The following is a 20009-nucleotide window of genomic DNA, read 5'->3' on the forward strand; positions in this document are numbered from 1 at the left end:
TTAGTTTGTATCCTTTCACCTGAAACGTTGTCTTCTCAAGATAGAAGAGTAGCAAATATGACCTGAAATCTTTAGTGTGTATTTTTTTTGAGTAGGAGCAAGGAAGGAGTTTGTCCATATCAAAGTACAGAGACACTCTCTCACCACCTTTTTCTACACTTTATTCTTTTCTTATCTTGGTACTGTACAACAGAATCACACTACTGTATACGTATGTACACCTCTACCCCGATATAGTGTGACCCAATATAACACGAGTGGATATAATGCAGTAAAGCAGTGCTCCAGGAGAATGGGGCTGCACACTCCGGCGGATCAAAGCAAGTTCAATATAACACGGTTTCACCTATAACGCGGTAAGATGTTTAGGCTCCCGAGGACAGCGTTATATCGGAGTAGAGGTCACAGAACTGGGAGATGTGAGTTCTGGTTCTTAGACAGACTTCCTATGTGATGGTTGACAAATCATTGTGCCTCTGGGGCTGGATCATGCCAGGTCTTCTCTGGGCACTGACTGCTGCTGAAATACTTTTTGGACTCAATTATTACTGTGACAGCAGCCTAAAGGTGATGAGAGAGGCATCTCCAGCCTCCCAGCAAATCAGAGTCAGAGGGTGTGTCAAACCAGTCACGTAGCCTGTATAAAATCGAGTCATACTTGGTTTAGAGAGGAGAAGAGCTCTTGGCATATGCTTCATGAGATCTCTGCAAGGAGATGTCCCAGCTGACCATGGCCTCATTGGATAAATTGTGGTAACCAGGCTGGAATGGATTGTATTTTCTTTTTCTTCATCAGTGTCAGTATTGATTTATAGTGAGGTTTAAAAACATTCATTGCTTTCTTTAAGTTACACTTTATATATATTTTAAAAAGAAAGCATGATTGCTGACTACTTGAAGAAATAAATTATTTGTTCCACTGTTCTGTTTAGTCCTAGAATGTTAATTGGGAGATAATTCTCAGCTAAATTGTGAGATCTGAATAAAGGTGAATACCAATGGCACAACCATGAGACTATTTTGCTGCTTTCATGTTCTCAGAATCTTCTGAGTTTATGGAAACATCGTTAAAAAGCATATGGAAAAACAGCCCCTCAATCTTCTGCATCCCAATATGAGACAATAACAAAACGAGGGATACAAAAAATAGTAATGCATGAAGTTTAATACTGAACGTGACAGGGAAGAAATTATTTGACAGAACATTTTTTGTAACCTTGGATTCTTGTTTAAACATTATGGGAAATAATTCTGATGTACTTTATAGTAATAACAGTGAAAGAACAATAGGTCTGGATCAGATGGAGATAAATTTCAGTCTGACATAAGGGACATATCCCTTATGAGAGACAATTCAGAAGTATGAGAGGAAAAACAGGAAAGTTGACAGGTCAATTAGAATAACTTGTTGTTTTTTTAATTCTGACAATGTCTATCAAAGGAATCGTGCTACACTAAAGAGAAACTCTTAAACATTATTTAAAGGATTGGAATCGTTAAGATTTGTTTTTGTGAATGGCAGCATCTAGTGGCCACATATGCAAACCACACTTGCGTAATCCTTGTGATGTTATAGGCCCTGTTTTTTTATTTAAAGGTCGCACCTGAATTCTATTTGAGATTCAGTTACCAGTTCACTCTGATACGTTCTTAATTCTAGTATTTTGGAAGAAATTTTTTTTTATCCAGATGAGTAATCAGCCCATATGGAATTTTAGAACTGTCAGTTGAATATATTATATTTCTGTCTGCCAGGTACATTGAGGGACAGCTGTGTGGTCTTTTGAATTGAACATGGGGCTGCAAGTCAGGAGATTTGAGTTTTATTCTCAGGTCTGATGCTGACTTGCTATGTGACTTTTGGCTCATTATTTACCCTGTTTGTGCCTCACTTACACCATCTTCAGAATTGAAATCATTATGCTTCTCGACCTTTGTAAAGTGCTTTCAATTAAAAATTGCAATATAAATAATAATGATTAACTGTGATTATTATTTCGGTTTGACCCTAACAAATGCAATACTTTTTGTTTGCAGAAAACTGGGAGCATCCTGCACACTTTAACTCAGCATACCAGGTGTGAAATCAGCATAATCCTATATTAACCAAGGAAGTATTTAATGTGTGATTTTAAATTTCAATTATTAAATTGCTTTTGTTTCTAGATATGTTACAACTTGTGCCTTTGCACCAGATATTCCATTACTTGCAACAGGTTCAATGGATAAAACTGTGAATATCTGGCAATTTGATCCAAAGCAACATTTTGCAGGTAAGTGCATGCATTTTTTTTAACCCACTCTTTTTATATATCCAGTATAATATAGTTGTAAACCTATTGGGAGAGGCTATACAGACTACTTTACCCTAGTATGTGCTCATTGTGTAATCTTAAATATTATAGGCCCAACATTTGACCTTCCTTAAAATTGTTGTTTACTATTGGGAAATGTCCCGTATGTTGGAAAAGAAAGAAGGAGAAAAAATCTTTTAAATGTACCACTCCTTCTTTAAGGAAATTTTACACCTAAACAAAAGAAGTGTTTTCTCTTGCACCCCTTGTTCTTACTCTCTGGGCAGCACTTAACTGACAAATAATATTCCCAGAGCAGCACAGACTTTGCCAATGACACTTGTACACAAATAATATGAGAAACAGAAAATACAAGTTAATTGCAAGCATAGTTGTCAATGGGAACAAAAAATTATTTGCTAATTAGTATAGACAAAAATAAGTCAGGAAATAAACATTCTAGCTCATAAAAGCTATGTTACAAAAGTATACCAAGAGCAACTTTCAGTGCACAAAAGCAGTTCTGTTTTTCTTATTTCTTATCTGAAATTTCCCTTCTCTACTTGTTTCCCAAGGAAGTGGCCTGGAAGATGAACCTAAGATATCTACTGAGAACTGGTCAGAGGAAGAGGTCTCAGTTTGGCTTTGTGCACAAGGTTTAAAAGACCTTGTTGGGATTTTCAAGATGAATAACATTGATGGCAAAGAGCTGCTGAGTCTTACAAAACACAGTCTGTCTAACGACTTAAAAATTGGTAAGAATGTAAAGGCAAGTAAAATTGTAACCTTTGATAGGAGTTTAGGAACTTTTAGGGTGGAGGAAGGTTAGAAATTCCATGTAAGTATACCCTCTCTGTTGTCAGACACTCTGGTGTGGTGCTCTGTTCTAGTCAATGTTGATATCAATCGGCTGCTTGTGTGTGTTCCCTCTGTGTGCTGCCCCAGCTCTGCGCAGATAGCTGACCCAGCAGACCCCGAGAGAACCCCCAATGACCACAGACTCTAGTAAGGTATGAAGGCACCCGGTCCAGGTTTACTGTCAAAGAGAAACACAATCTCCAGCTCCCAGGCATAGAAGTCCAAGGTGCTGCCAGCTAGTACTTGTGTGCTCCCTGACAATGGACCAGCTCAGTTAGTGGCAGGACTTTCCACTGCCCCCTAGACCTGACAAAGACACCGCCGCAGGGATGCATTCTTATACACAGGTACAAACAAGTTACACACCACTCCTGACGTATTGAGGTGCAACCCTTCTACATAGCAAGGTACAACCCCACTACATAGCAAGGTGCCGCCTCTCACCTTGTACATGTTGGTTTGAACAAAACAACTCTATCCATCATATTACCCTTTTGGCCCTGTCATTGAGATGGGTCAGCATGTTCCTTGTTATCCATGTGGAATGTACAAGTATGCAGATGTTCTGATATCTGGTGTCCAGTACCTTTTAGGTATGTCTCTTTTTGCAGCATCAGCCCTTTCCTTGCCAGCTTCTGTGAGCAGGGCCTGCCTCTGGCTCGCAGCTCAACTTTGCTTTGTTAGCAAAGTCTTGACCATTACTTTAGTTCAGGCCTTAGGCCTCATACCGGGCCTCTGATACCAAGGTTTATGTCTCAGGCCCTCCACTTACTGCACTCTCCTTTAAGTTTACAGTTATTCTGCCACTCTATTTTTTTTTCCTGTTAAATACAGTACATGGCCAAATACTATTGATACTCTGTTCATCCAAAATACTTGTTTTTTTGAAGTTTTCCCATCCCTAAAGACAAGAAATGTACAACAATCTTGCATTTGCAGGGAATGGACTAAGTTTCCTGTTCCATAATTTTCAGCTCTGATATCTATGAGGTGGAAGAAAGTAATTTCAGTTTCCTTACACACATACATGTTGTGATAAATGAAGGCAGTGGAGGGTAGCTCCCTTTGATGGACACGCAGCCAGCCAGTTAGCTGTAAAATCCCTTGTGGTAGCTGTTCTCTACTCTGCAAAGAGTTAAAAAGTCTCCCACATTTAAAAAAAAAAAAAAAATTAAAAATGGGCACCTAACCAAAAGAGCCAATGGGAAGGCTAGAACTTTTTTAAATTGGGAAAGAGACTTTCTCTTTGTCTGTTGTTCTCCGGAGAAGGTGTTACGGAGCAGCAATGCTATATGCAAGAATGCTGTGTAAGGCTTGAACCAGGTAGAAAAAATAATCTTCCATACTTAGAAGAAATCATTGAACAGGGCATGTTTAAATAGACATGATTAGGTTTATTTTTTTATTTTGGCTTGTGGATCTCCTCTGGACTAACCCCAGATGCTTTTGTTTTGCTTGTCACCTTTAAGCTGAACCTCAAGAGAGAGATCTTGATGCTTAATTTTTGTAATTGTTTCTTTTTGTTTTTAATACATTTTACCTTTTTTAAGAACAGGATTGAATTTTTGGTGTTCTAAGAGTTTTGTGCATGTTGTTTTGTTAGCTGGTAGCAACAACTAATTTCCTTTGACCTGGTCTACACTAGTCTGTTATTTCAGAATTAGCCAAATTAATTAAAAAAAAACCAAAAAAAAAACCCAAAAAACTATTCTGTCCATGCGACCAAACTGTTTCTTTTCAATTTAAAGAGCTCTTTAATCTGATTTCTGTACTCCACCTTGGCAAGTGGAGTAACGCTTAAATCGAGATCTCAATCCCAGGTTAGAGGTATTGTGGATGCAATTCGACATTATTGGCCTCTGGGAGCTATCCCAGAATACTCCCTTGTGACCGCTCTGGACAACACACTCAACTCCGATGCACTAGCCAGGTGGGCAGGAAAAGCCCGGGAACTTTTGAATTTCATTTCCTGTTTGGTCACCATCACCATAGGTGACCATCAGCACAGTCCACTATCACAGGAGATCGCGCAGTCCCGGATTCGCAGATGAGCTCCAGCATGGTCCGAACGGGAGGTACTGGATCTCATCACATGTTGGGGAGACGAGTCTGTTATGGCAGAACTACATTCCAAAAAATGGAGCGCAGATGCATACGCTAAAGTCTCCAGGGCCATGGATGGAAAGAAACTACTCCAGGACACAGAGTAGTGTCATACAAAAATCGTGGAGCTCAGGCAAGCATACCAAAAAGCCAGGGAGGCGAATGGGTGCTCTGGTCACAGTCCCATACATTCCGCTTCTACCGTGAGGTGCATGCAATTATGGGGAGTGACGCCACCACTACCCCACCACTGTCCGTGGACACCTGCCAGGGGGGAGTTGCACAGAGCGAGGACGAAGAGGAGGAGGAGTACAGTGCACAGGTGGCAAGTGGGGAATCTGTTTTCCCTCCTAGCCAGGATCTATTCTTAATGCTGGAGCCAATAGCCTCCCTCAACTCCCAAGGACGGCTTCTGGACCATGACCCTGGAGTAGGTACTTCTGGTGAGTGAGAGCCTGATCGGAGCCATAGTTGAAGGGCTGGGGGGCGGAACCCAGCTGTGCTGGGCTGTTTGCGTTTAGTTTAAAGGACTCATCCCTGTTCAGAGCCTCATTGGAGCCCACGCAGTGGGTGCGGGGGGTGGGGTGGGTATTGTGTAAAGCAATCGTCTGAGAGCATCCATAGACCCTCCTTTTATATGGTAAACCCACCAGGTATTGCTTGCTATGGGAAAGGGGGCCCAGCAGTTTGAAAGTAGTGAAATGAATGTAGAAGAAGCAGAACCCCACATGCCCCTAGGCTCCCTGCAAGCTGAATTCCATTCCCTGTCCGTGTGTGATGGCTTACTCACACCAAAGTGCCCCCTTTGTTCTCTGAAATGTATTTTTTAAAATACTACCCTTCCTTTTTCTCTTCCCACAGGTGCAAATGTTTCAACACAGCCCCTATCCACTCCGTCCCAGAGACTGGTCCAGATTAGGTGGTGGAAAAAACGAACTCGGGACGACATGTTCGCTGAGCTCATGCAGTCCTCCAGCACTGATAAGGCCCAGCTGAATGCATGGAGGCAAACAATTGTGGAGTCCCGTAAAGCATTACAGGAACACGAAGAGAGGAGGGATGCGTGCGATGAGAGCAGGCAGGACATGGGGGAGCAAACTGTTCAAGCTCATGGGGGAGCAAACTGACATGCTTCACTGTATGGTGGATCTAATGCAGGAAAGGCAGCAAGACCACAGACTGCCACTGCAGCCCCTGTATAGCCACCCTCCCTCCTCCCCAAGTTCCACAGCCTCCTCACCCAAACGTCCAAGAACAGGAGGGGAGAGGCTACGGGTACCAACACACTTAAGCTCAGAGGATCGCCCAAGCAGCAGAAAGTTGGCATATGCAAACTTTTGATGTAGTTTCTGGACTTGTCCTTCCCTCCTCCTCCCCCTCCCTAACCCAGTACCCCTCCCCCTCGGCATACCTTCAGATTTCTCTCAACGTTTGTGCAACAAATAATAAAGAACATGTTTTTAAACAATTTTTGACTTTATTGCCTTTCATATGTATATAAAGGGCAGGTAACTTCAAGAGAAACAAACACAACTGTCATACCGTACTTTGGCCAGTCATGAAATTGGCTTTCAAAGCTTCTTTGATGTGCAGCATGCCCTGCTGTGCTCTTCTAATGGCCCTGTTGTCTGGCTATGCAAAACTGGCTGCCAGGCAAGTTGCCTCAACCTCCCAACCCACCATAAATGTCTCCCCCTTACTCTCATAGATATTGTGGAGCACACAACAAGCAGTAATTGCAATTGGAATATTGGTTGTGCTGAGATCTAACTGAGTCAGCAGACTGCGCCAGCGCGCTTTCAAACATCCAAAAGCACATTCTACCACCATTCTGCTCTTGCTCAGCCTATAGTTGAACTGCTCCTTACTACTGTCCAGGGTACCTGTGTATGGCTTCATGAGCCATGGCATTAAGGGGTAGGCTGGGTGCCCAAGGATAACTATAGGCATTTCAAAGTCCCCAACAGTAATTTTCTAGTCTGGGAAATAAGTCCCTTCCTGCAGCAGTTCAAACAGACCAGAGTTCCTGAAGATGCGGCCGTCATGCACCGTTCCCAGCCATCCCACGTTGATGTCAGTGAAACATCCCTTGTGATCCACCAGTGCTTGCTGCACCATGGAAAAGTACCCCTTGTGGTGTGTTTGCTGGGGCCAAGATAGGGATGTGTGTTTTGTCTATCAGCCCACCACAGTTAGGGAACCCCAGCGCATTAAAGCCATCCCCAATGGTCTGCACATTTCTCAAAGTCACTACCCTTGATAGGTCAATGATTGCATTGGCTACTTGCAGCACAGCAGCCCCCACAGTAGATTTGCCCACTCCAAACTGACTGGTAGCTGTCAGGCATTGCAGGCTTCCACAGTGCTATGGCCACTCACTTCTCAACTGTGAAGGCTGCTTTCATTTTGGTGTCTTTGCATTTCAGGGCAGGGGACAGCAAGTCACAAAGTTCCATGAAAGTGGCCCTTTGCATACAAAAGTTTTGCAGCCACTGGGAATCATCCCAGACCTGCAACACTATGTGGTCCCACCAGTCTGTGCTTGTTTCCCGGGCCCAGAATCGACGTTCCACGGCATGAACCTGGTCCAATGCCACTATGATCTCCCAGTCGCCACATGCCGTGCTTCTAGGAACATCTGTGTCCATGTCTTCATCAGTATAGTAATTGCATAGTCGTTGCTTCCTCGCCCGGTTTTACAGGTACTGCACGTACTGCAGGATAATGTGTGAGGTATTTACAATGGTCAAAACTGCAGTGGAGACCTGAGCAGGCTTTATGATTGCCGCGCTATGGCACCTGCACAAGTAATCCTGGTAAAAGGGCGTGAAATGTAGGAGGCCTGTTTGATTCAAGATGGCCAATAAAAGGCAGTAAATGGTTGCCTTCTGTAGCTTTCACAGAGTCAGGACGCTCGCTAGAGCTGCAAGAGCAGGAGAGCAGAGTTTGCGGCAGAAATTCTGCAGCTCAGGTCACGATGGCTGAAAAACGGAGAATTGTTGCCATCTGTAGCTTCCATGGGAGCCCAGGACCGACAACATAGAAAAAGCAGCGGAAGCTGTGTGGCTGAGGTCGCGATGGCCAAAAAACAGCAGGGAATTCTGTAGCTTGCATGCGAGCCCAGGACAGACAACATGGAAAAATTAGCTAGCGATGCAAGAGCGAGAGAGCAGAGTTTGCGATGGAAGCTGTGCTGCTCGGTTCACAGTAGCCGAAAAAAGGCGGGAAATGGTTAGATAAAAGAGTAGATAGAAAGACGAGAGGACATGCGAGATGGATTCATAGTACCAGGAAACAGGTGGTACACGTATTGCACCGTCTGCCGTAGCTTTCACGGAAGGAGGAGCAAGTAACAGCACACACCCAGAAACACCTGAGAGAATGTTTTTGCCCCATGATGCACTGGGAGCTTAACTCACAATTCCAATGGGCGGCAGGGACTGCAGGAACTGTGGAATAGCTTCCCACAGTGCACCACTCCGACATTCGAGGCTAGCCTCGATACTGTGGATGCACTCCACCGAATTCATGAGCTTTAGTGGGGGGGCCACAACACTGAATGTATAAAATCGCTTCTGAAAATTCAAATAGAATAAGTTCGAATTAATTTCGTACTGTAGACGTACCCTTTGTTTTCTTCTTCAGCTCTTCCGCGGAGTGGGGATGAAAGGGCTTGAGGGTACCTCATAGGGAGGAATTCCCAAGTGCTCCTTCCTGAGTCCAAGGGGGGTATTTTGCATTTGGGTGGTGGCAGCATTTACCAAGCCAAGGTCAGAGAAAAGCTGTAACCTTGGGAGTTTAATACAAGCCTGGATTGGCCAGTATAAATTTTTAAAATCCTTGCAGGGATTTTGTACTCAGAGACAGAGTGGGGATTGAGCCTTGACATGTACACACTGTAGTCAGTGATTGGCTAATATAAGCAGTGAACTGTTTTTTTTGTTGTTGTTTTCCTGTCAGTCTAGGGAATCTGTATGTGTTTGAAACATGTAGAGGCCAGCAACCCTGGATTTAGTTGTGAATTTTTTGGGGTGAAAAATACTGTAATTGAAAGAAATGTAAATAAAAATGTGCTTTTTGCTAGATTTTTTCCCTTAGCCATAGATGTTACATTAGTTTTTAAAGTTTGTTAGTAGGTATTAGAAGAAGCTTGCTTGGTACAAATACTTTTTACAACTATTAATCAGAAGGACACATGGTATACAGTCCTACAGATTTATGCCAATAAAGTTGGGAAGTATATTGCAGAAGTCTGCCCAGAGGAAGTACCATAGTATCAGTCCTGGGCTGTGGATGTCTGGCGTGCCCGGTCAGCTGCTGAGTTGTGATTGGAGACAATAGCAGGGCAAGCAAGGTCAGAGAGCCGGGAAGTCATGGTTGGGGACTAGCAGGTCCGAGTCGAGCCAGGTCAGGATACCAGGAAGTCAGGGTTGGGTGCCAGGTTACAGGCAACAATCCAATAGCGAAGTCAAGGACAGATCAGGGTCAGAGGCCGAAGTCTAGGGTCTGTCGCAAACAGCATCTGTTGCAGAAATAAACAGGTAGGTAGCCTTGTTGCTCAGAGAGCTCCCCCTCATGGCTTCCTAATTTATATACTGGTATGGGCGAGTCAGTGAGCTGGGAGTGGCCTTGCTTTGCAGGGTACTCCTATGCACACCTACCTCTAATGGCAACACGGAGGCATCAGCAGCCCAGAACCCCCATGGTCTCCAATTCTAGCCCTGTAAGTTCTTACATACATATACTGATTGTGAAATGCCCCAGGGTACAGTTTGGACTGTTGAATCATTGTTCCCCCTTAACTCTCCAGTCTGGTGTGTCCTATGCCCCACTTTGCAGTGTGAGCTGCCACCTGGCCCACTCACCCCTGCATCTAACATGCAAGTCACACCCAGACAACTAACAGAGTGTTATGGCCACTCTTGAATTACATATAAGGCGCTACCTGCATATTCCTCAGCCCCAGCCTTGCACGGCACCCCAGAAATGTGCATCTTACACTGCTCAAGGCCTCGTTGATCAGAGTAAGCTCATTAATTTGTTGTTCCATCAAAGGATATGAATATGCACCAGCCTTTATAGCCAGAATAGATTCCCAAACTTAAGTCAAACACACTGGCTTAGAGAAAACATTAAAATAAGTATGTTAACACAGAAAAAATATATTTTAAGTGGTATAGAATTGGTTATAAAAGGAAATAAAAGGTAAAATTGCAGTCTAATTCCTCAACTTTATCAAGCTAAGTCAAGTGTGAAGTAACAAGGTTTCTCTTACCCAATTGCCTACAGCAGTCTATGCTAACTGGAAAGCTTTTCCAGTTAGGACCACTCTCCCCAGTCCAATTTTTTTTTTTATTCCTGATAATCTTGTTGCCTTCAGAATAGGTGGGGAAGGAGAGGTGGTCAGGAACCTATGTTCCCCCTTTTAATATCTTGACCCTTTTTACTGGAAAAGTCCTTGCTGCATCATGGGGTCAGGCAGTTCCATGGTTTATGTACTCAAGCAACTGTCTTTCATGTGAATTGTAAATCAACTCCCCTGCTAGTGAATGGCCAGTGATGGTTACTTTACACCTGGCTGGGTGTTGGTCATCCCTTTGTTGCCACTGGAGAGCTAGTCTGTGGACATTGCCCAGACTCACGTTTCAGTAGCAAACATACAACAAAATTTCAGGACTTCATATACAGTGATGATACACACATTTTAACAGGACAGTGGTGTTCAAAAGACCATAACTTTTCCAATGATACTGCACAAGACATGTTTTGTACAAATAGATCATAACCATATACAAGTGGTGAAGATGGGGATACAGGGTATTATTTTGAGGTTCACTGTGTCACACTAATAGACAAGGTCACAACAAATATTTTACAATGAGGTACTAGTATATGTCATCACAGGAGGCACTATTGCATGAACTGCCTCATTGGGTTCTAGAAGTCAGCAGTTAACTCTTGACGTTCTGAGAGTAGGTATCGATAAAAGACCGTTCTCCCATGGAAGACCGTTTCTGAAAAACAAAAGATAAGATTAATTTCTGTATAAATTTTACTAAATGTTGGAGATGGCCTAAAACTGTGCTGTGGTGCTCATCAGATGAGACTAATCAGATAATGCTGACTATAGGGTTATGTGAATTTTGAAAGCTGTGGGACTGATGATAGTCTCCAGGAGGACTGACCCACTGTACACATCACACTCTGTGGAAAGTATTAAGATTTATAATGACACCATTGAGAACTATTACAAACTACAAATAAGAAAATGAAATCTGATTTGGCAGAACTTGTGACAAGGATTGGTTATAGGATGCAGAGAAAAAACAATGTATTGTTTCTAAATATCTGAGTTAGACTCATCAGAAATTGACCCTAAAAAAAAAAAAGAGAGAATATGAATGTCATTTTTTAATATTACAGGCACTGCACCCTAAAGAGAGATGTTAAAACATGCAGGCACATATCTGAGCCAGACTTTCAGGGTTGATAAACCCAAATTTTGACAAGCGCAGTGGTTTTTCTTATTTGTTTGCAAATGTCTATGATACTTTTTGGAGCAAATACAACCCCAATCTCTGCAATAGTGGAGGTCCCCTTAACAGCAGAACCAGTGATACAAAGAGACATCTGGATAGTGGGCATGGAGCCGAGCTCTGTGAGCAGCTCTGTATGTGACAGTGCATGGAAGACACAGCCAGAAGATCTGCTGCTTCATGGATCTTTCTGTCTTCTCCTTACAGCAGGATGCATTGGGATTGTGTCTTTGGGCTGCAGTATCCTCTATGCAGTAGATTCAGTTCCACTGCCATTCCAAGGAGATATTCAGTGTTCAAACCACTGGCCTGTGTTTCCCTGGGCTTGCACCTGTATGCCTCATTTTTTATTCCAGTGAGTACTTTATTGCTTTTTTTATTAAACTCCGAACACAAAGGGCCAGATTTTTACCAATGTGTCCTGGGAGGGTTTGTGAACCCAAGCATTATCGGCTGGAACACAAAGTGATCCTTCATGTCAATGTCCTTGAATTCCAGTGATTCCAAAATGAGCCAATTTTAAAATAATTCAAGTTTATAATATCCCTTTAAATAAGAGTCAGTGGCTTGATGTTCCAAAATGCTGTATACTCACAAGTCCCATTGACATCACTTCTGAACATTAGGCCACACCTTTACTTAGCATAGGATAGAAAATAAAATTTATTCATAATTACTTATTTTTTATTTTATCTAACCAGAATTACAATAAAAGTACCTCTTCTTTCTTATCTGTGATAGGCTCACAACTTGGATTGCAAAGTATTTACAATCTATGCAACACTTTTATAAAGAAGGTTTCTCTCAGCCTAAAAGCTTTTAGGACTTCTCCCAGCCTGTCTGATTTACAGTTTAAGCATGTCTCTAGAAATCTGTGTGTATCGTGTCTCAAGTAGGCTGGCTGTCTCCTTTTCCACTCCTTGGTATCCACTTCCCTTTGATCTGTAAATGCAGCATTTACCAGATTCAGATAACCTATATATAATATAGGCATTTTTCCTTATATTGTTTTCTATGACTTTCATACATCTTTAGTCTTTACTTGAGTAGTGATTTGCATTTAATAAAAAGGGTTTCTTCGCTTCCCTGCAACGGTGTTTAATCAAAGAGAAGGCAACCAGCAGAGGTTCACATAACATTTCATTAGCCCCTCTGATTGTTTCTGACACCTCTTTGAAAGAGTGCTTTGTTACCATGCAAATAGAACTAGCCTCTGTTCCCAGACTAATTGTCATCTAACCTAATATAAAGAACACAGTGATAGATTTCACAAGTTTTTGGACAGCAAGATACTGACCATCACAGACATGTTTTCTAGTAAAATATAGTCTCATATTCAAACAAGGTGCAGAAAAATTGCATTTTTTGCAAACATAGTTGCCTGTTCATTGCAGCTATATGCTGACAAGCTTAGAGAAAAGATAGCAGGAATAAGAGTATATTCTTCTCACATCACCAGCCCAGAATAGAAGAGCTGTTTCACCCAGTAGACAGGTCAATCAAGTGTGCTGGTGCCATGGTTTCCCTCAGAGTCCCTTATCTCTCTCCAGTTTTCCAAGAGTTTAGACAAGTTCTGCTTTGCTGAAAAAAGCAACCTTGTGAATCTTGATGAAAAAAGTTGTATAAAAGGGCTTCAGATGACACCTCCCCCACCAGCACAGCCAAGATTTTTCCCTTCACAGGACTTGGAATACCTCTTCAGAGAGGTGTTACAGGTATTGGAACTCAAAACAGAGGAAATCTCTTAGAGTTCAGCCTCCTAGACTGTAGCATTCCTTGGCCAGTTGGTGCAGTTTGTGGATTGTTTTGAGATAACAGGTTTTGCATCCAGCTGAGATCAAAAATTCTTGATGATGTCTTCTATGCCTGAATGGTACATTATATCAACCAGTAAAGGAGTTTTTGTATCTTGAGCAGCAAAAATAAGGAGCATCAAAAGTGCATCTGTGGCATGAAAATTACTTGCTGGATTTAAAAAAAAAAAAAAAAAAAAAGACTTTTCATCCACCAGTGTTACCCATCTAGCAGGAGAACAGCAGCAAAGGGGACTGGCGCAGTCACCAGAATTTTCTCCTGCAATAGCGATTGTTGAACCCCAGGATTCTTCATTGTGTTTTCAAGACTTGGAGTTTTTTCAATATGGATATATTGCGATAGGGAAGCAAGGTCAAGAAATGTTGCAATCAGTTAAAGGAAGTAAGGGCCTGGAAAACAGCGATTTTTCCATTCTGTGAATAGAACACTTGGAGTATACCTGTCTTACTCGATCCTTCATCACTGAGATGCCAGGAAAAGTGTTAGTGGACGTGACGAGTGATTCTTTCCATGAGAACCAGATCATTTACCTTTTACCCTTTTTCTCCTTTTACCTGAATCCATCCTTGGGCACAGTTAATCTTTGGCACATGCTGGACTTGGTCAGCATTTTATATTACTGGCACCCAGGAATTTAGGACAGTCAATAGGACAGAGCTGGTAGTGCCACCATATAGTTAAAGTTGTCTGACACTTCCAGTCATAAGAGCCTGTTTTCAGTTTTATATTACTCTGCCAAACTTTAACCATTCAGGCTGAAATTTTCCATGCCAAGTTTCAGCAAAAATGGTTCAGCCATTTCCAAGAAATGCAATTAAGGAAAAATACTTTTCCCTTGTTAAAATATTTCTCATAACCATTCCATTTAGAAACTCTAGCACAGGGATTCTCAAACTGGGGGTCGCAAGGTTATTACACCCTCCACTCCAAGCCATGCTTTGCCTCCAGCATTTATAATGGTGTTAAATATATTATAAGGGGAGTCACACTCAGAGACTTGCTGTGTGAAAGGGGGCACTAGTACAAAAGTTTGAGAACCACTGTTCTAGCATCTCCATGCTTTGAAGCAATGACTTGAAATTGGGCAGGAGGGTTGATTCGGTTTCAGGAATATGCCTATGGATGGTCCCATGAAAAATTGCCCAAATTTGGCCAAGTTATCTCAAAAAAATAAATTTGCATATGCTCAGCAGACTTGTTAGTGCATGGCAGGTAAATTCTATAAAAATTTTATCAGCAGTGAGCATGCTGTAGCCTAGGATTTCAGGGGTCTGAACTGGACTTTTGTTGCAATTGCTGCTTCCAGTTACAGTGAGCTGCTATGGCACCGTGGATCTCAGTGTTCTATTGCTGGTTCCTAGGCACTGTGAAGGACGAATATTCCTATCTCATAGAGCTGGAAGGGACCCTGAAAGGTCATCAAGTCCAGCCTGCTGCTTTCACTAGCAGGACCAAGTACTGATTTTGTCCCAGATCCCTAGGTGGCCCCCTCAAGGATTGAACTCACAACCCTGGGTTTAGCAGGCCAGTGCTCAAGCCCCTGAGCTATCCCTCCCCTCTGCATTTGGGTTAGGTAAGAGCTGACCCCAGAAGGGATGGGGATGGAGAGCATATATTGAGATAAGGAACCCAGCAATGAAATGTGGACTGGCTAGGCAAGGAGTTTTGGAGGGCACTGGGAGACAGGATGAGAGGGAGACTGTGACTGTCTAGGCAAGGAGTCTGTGACATGGAGCCAGAGTGGAGAATTGAGATGAGGAGCCTGGGGGGAGAGATTAGAATGAGAAACGGGTGGAGGGAAAGTGAAGTCAGGGAGCCCATAGAGGAAGACTGGTATGAGGAGCTGGGGCAAGTGTGGGTGGGTGGGTAGTTAGGTTGGTAGACTGGGATTAGTTAAGCGATGAGACAGGGACTAGACCAAAGAGCTGTGGGGTAGGAGAGGGGAAGAGACAGGTTGGCACACAGGGTAAATTAGAGAGGATGGGGCAGAAGGGGGTCAGGTTTGAGGTGAAGGGGGGGCCAAAAGATCTATAGCCTCTAGAGCACATGCCTTTCAGAGCCTGGAATGGAAAGCATGATTCCTCAGTCTCAACATTCATCTGCTGTTAGCAAGTATCCATGAAACCCATTGCAAAGTATGTATCTTATTTCTCTCTACTGCTGGTCCATGTAGACAAAGACAGCCTACTACTGCTATCAGTTATTCCACTACAATTCATGGGAGTATGTCATCACATGATGAAATTTGTTTTTTCAGTTTCTTTATTTTAAACTAGGAATATTAGATCAAAAAACTTACATCCTATGGAAAGAAACAGTTTGTGACAATATAATCATAGACTAATATAATGCAAATACATAAGGAGACCAAATGAAGGTTGCACAGACAAACTTAATTCTGACATTTCTAATTTTTGAGTGTTCGACTTTGCAACCTTAATGTTCCTTTAATGTAGTTTTTGATTCATAAATAAAATGAAGGAAGTTTACATTGTAAACAAAGTGTCCATAGCAACTAAGTCTTTTGGAACTCATTCAGCTAGAGGCATAGTGATTTAATGACCTAAGGATAATTAAGGATATGATTTGGTTACAGAGACTTTAACATATCTCCATGACTTCTTCAGCTTGAGCCCTGGGATGGGTGGGACTCAGGCTTTGGTATCTGCCCTGCCATGACCATACCCTCATTTTGTACATTTTCCTGACTGTTCTGTGAATTTTGCTTAATTTTACTGTGGCAAAATCGTCTCCATAATATCATCCTTCTGTCTCCATCATATGTTTATCAGGTTCTGTAGAGTAGATTTCAGTGCCTCCTTGAATGTGACTTTCCAAAGATGAATCCTGAGTGCTTGGGATCCAGGATGGCTGAATCCTTCTCCAGCTTGCCCCCCCTGGTGAAAATGTGGGGAATTGTTGAGCATAAACCATTTATTCCAAATGGTAATGCTGTGGTTCTGGGCTGGGAATAGCTCAACAGAAATCTATCCCAAATACCTGCTTGAAAATGTGGCTTTTATGAACCTAGTTTTTCAGAAATAATGTTTTGGGTAGCTCAATAAGTTTTTTGATTGGAGCTTAACTAGGAGAGGGCTTTTGAGGACGCAACTGGGATGACTTAATCCTGCTTGACAGGAATTTAGGAAAATCTGTCTGTGTGTTCTAGATTGGGCAAAGATGGTTATAAAAAATCTGATTTACAGGTATGGAAGTAAAAAAAAAAAATACGCTGTTTTGCTTTGCTTTGGTGTTGTTTTTCTCAGTCAATTCCCAATTCACCTTTAGGCTTATTGCAATATTAACATGCAAAAGACCCTCTAAGAATAAACAGGAGTTTATTATCATATTTTCATCCTTGTGTTACATGTCATATAAACCTTATTAAAGAAATGTGGGGCAATTTTGCTTCTAATTTTTCTTATTCTCTGGCATCTGCTGTCATTTCTGATTAAAATGACTCCCACAACAGTGTGACTGAGTTTGAATCCTCTAGCATACATTGTCTGACAGTTGATTAATTGTACAGTAAAGCAGGAAGAACTGGTGTGATAAAGGCATGTTGGCAAATCATGATAGTTTTGCATGACAGTCTACAGATAAAGTACAGTAGTTAGACTGAACAGTTTGCATAGCAAACCTTTACTCCAGTAACAAAGATTGAAAATTATATCAGGCTAAGAACTATCATTTGCTATATTCAGTACTCTCCCATAGTGGTGGATAGCAGTGATTTATGGGGAGCGAGGGGATTTTTTGTGGGGAGTGTTAGATTTTGCAGTTGCATCCGGTGAGCTGATCTACCTTCAGTCTTAGTAGAGCAAGCAGTATATGAACCAGGCAGACAACTTGCAGTAATGTATTCATGTAACTTAGAAATCCCAATTGCAGGTACTAATTATGTGTCAAAGTTTGTAACTGTGCTTGACTAGAAAAGGACAACTATGACTAAACGAGTATACATTTTGATCATACATTTATGAAAAAAGAGTTAATTATCTGAATTGTGCCTTATTTTTTCATATAAAATGGTGTTTGGTCTGTGGAAGGAGGCGGCATGTATACTGTCAGAATTATTTTCCTTGTGGGTACTACTTTTCTTTGGTTTAAGTCAAATATATATTTGATACTTTTGGTTCATTCACTAAGGTTTCTACATGAAGCCTGTTTTGTTCTGGTAGTGGGACTAAGTGTATGCAACTTTAATGTAGTACTTTATGTAGTATAATAATGATACTGCAGTTCTGTGCTAGTTTGCAAATATCCAGATCACTATATTAGTTTTCTTTCCTTGTAAATCAGAAGAATAAACTGACTCTCAGCCAAACATGAAAATTAATACAATTGTTTCTACTTTCCTGTATTATCTCTTTTATATTTAATGCTTGGTTCCTGTTATTTAGCATTCAGTAGTACAGATTGACTCCCGCCTCAAACTGGCCCAGGATGCCATCGCCCATTTGTAAAATGTTCAGATAGGTTCCTTTGTGCTTTCTTCCATGCTGCCCCTCACGCTTGGGAGAAGCTCTCCATAAATATCAGCAAAATGTACTCAATAGCCTCAGTCAAAACCCTCCTTAAAACTTTTTTATGAGGCCTACACATTTTTTTTGACAATGCTTAGGCCGCTGGTGTGCTGAAACCATTGCCTATCATGCTGGCCAGTATTCTCATTGTTTCCTTGTATTTCCCTGACAGGCTATATCCATCTGTTGTCTCTTGTCTTATATTTAGATTGTAATCTCTTCAGAGCAGGGACTTTCTGTTCTGTTTGTACAGTACCTAGCACAATGGGTCCTTGTTCATGACTGGGGCTCCTAGGCTTTACAATAGTACTACTGCTACTAATAGAAAATCTTAGGTATTAATGAAATACATCATGTGAATTGCTGTATACATACTCACTATGAATCTCTATAAAAAGAGTTAACCATGGCGGGGGGAAGGGGGCTAGTTTTAAGAACCCCATACAGTGACTCTACCTGCATGGTTATTAACGGGATTAAGCTTTCTTCTTTGTCCAAGGAGAGGCCAGCAGAAGAGGTGGCACTGTCTGTGGTTCATAGATTCATAGACTCTAGGACTGGAAGGGACCTTGAGAGGTCATCGAGTCCAGTCCCCTGCCCTCATGGCAGGACAAATACTGTCTAGACCATCCTTATAGTAGTTAGATAAATGCTCTTTAATATCTCCAGAGATGGAGATTCCACAACCTCTCTAGGAATTTATTCCAGTGTTTAACTACCCTGACAATTAGGAACTTTTCCTAATATCCAACCAATCTCCCTTGCTGCCGTTTAAGCCCATTGCTTCTTGTTCTATCATTAGAGGCTAAAGTGAACAAGTTTTCTCCCTCCTCCTGATGACACCCTTTGAGATACCTGAAACTATCATGTCCTCTCAGTCTTCTCTTTCCAACTAAACAAACTCATTTCTTCAGCCTCTCCTCGCAGGTCATGTTCTCAAACCTTTAATCTTCTGTTGCTCTTCTCTGGCCCTCCAGTTTCTCCACATCTTTCTTGAAATGCGGTGCACAGGACTGGACACAATACTCCAGTTGAGGCCTAACCAGCACAGAGTAGAGCGGAGAAGAATGACTTCTCGTGTCTTGCTCACAAACACCTGTTAATGCATCCCAGAATCACGTTTGCTTTTTTTGCAACAGCATCACACTGTTAACTCAATTTAGCTTGTGGTCCACTATAACCCCTAGATCCCTTTCTGCCGTACTCCTTCCTAGACAGTTCTTCCCATTCTATATGTGTGAAACTGATTGTTCCTTCCTAAGTGGAGCACTTTGCATTTGTCTTTATTAACTTCATCCGGTTTACCTCAGACCATTTCTCAGTTTGTCCAGATCATTTTGAATTATGACCTGTCCTCCAAAGCAGTTGCAATCCCTCCCAAACTTAATAAGCGTACTTTCAATGCCAACATCTAAGTCGTTGATGAAGATATTGAACTTTGTGTTGAAGAGCTGCTGACAAAAGAAAAGCTAATGACTAAGTCCACCTAACTTATCACATGCGCTCCAGGGCAGATGACTTCAGCTAAGGGTTCCCAGGTATATAGGTGCCTAGTAAGATTTTCTAAAGCGCCTAACTCCCAGCCTAACTTCTCTGTCCTAAGCTGGATAAACCTTGGGATGGGTCCCATATAATTCTTACACAATAAATGATGTGGATTATAGAATTTAGTTGTATCCCAGGACAAGACCAAAGTTATCCATAGAGATCATCTAAGGAGGACAGAATATCATCATGGGCAGCCCAGAAACTGAGAGCACAGCTGTGGAAACTGAGTCTGAAAAAGTTGTGACTAAGGCTGTCAAGTAATTATAAAAAAATTAATTGTGCGATTAGTCGCACTGTTAAACAGTAATAGATACCGTTTATTTAAATAT

At 41.9% G+C, this 20009-nt stretch overlaps 1 protein-coding gene across 6 annotated transcripts in view; it reads left to right on the top strand.

Moving 5' to 3' along the window:
* WDSUB1 (WD repeat, sterile alpha motif and U-box domain containing 1) overlaps positions 1 to 20009 on the top strand; it is a 57494-nt gene that overhangs the window by 26791 nt on the left and 10694 nt on the right. For 5 of the 6 annotated variants that reach the window (XM_075070208.1, XM_032795116.2, XM_032795117.2 and 2 more), the window contains 3 exons: positions 2038 to 2078; positions 2167 to 2273; positions 2870 to 3049. In XM_075070208.1, coding sequence (XP_074926309.1) covers positions 2038 to 2078; positions 2167 to 2273; positions 2870 to 3049 — 328 coding nt within the window. Of the gene's footprint in view, positions 1 to 2037; positions 2079 to 2166; positions 2274 to 2869; positions 5699 to 6116; positions 6201 to 20009 lie in introns of those variants that run through there. The other variant, XR_012656655.1, reaches the window with a different exon arrangement.

This window comes from Chelonoidis abingdonii, chromosome 10, assembly GCF_003597395.2.
Source record: "Chelonoidis abingdonii isolate Lonesome George chromosome 10, CheloAbing_2.0, whole genome shotgun sequence".
In the NCBI taxonomy this organism is placed as follows: domain Eukaryota; kingdom Metazoa; phylum Chordata; order Testudines; family Testudinidae; genus Chelonoidis; species Chelonoidis abingdonii.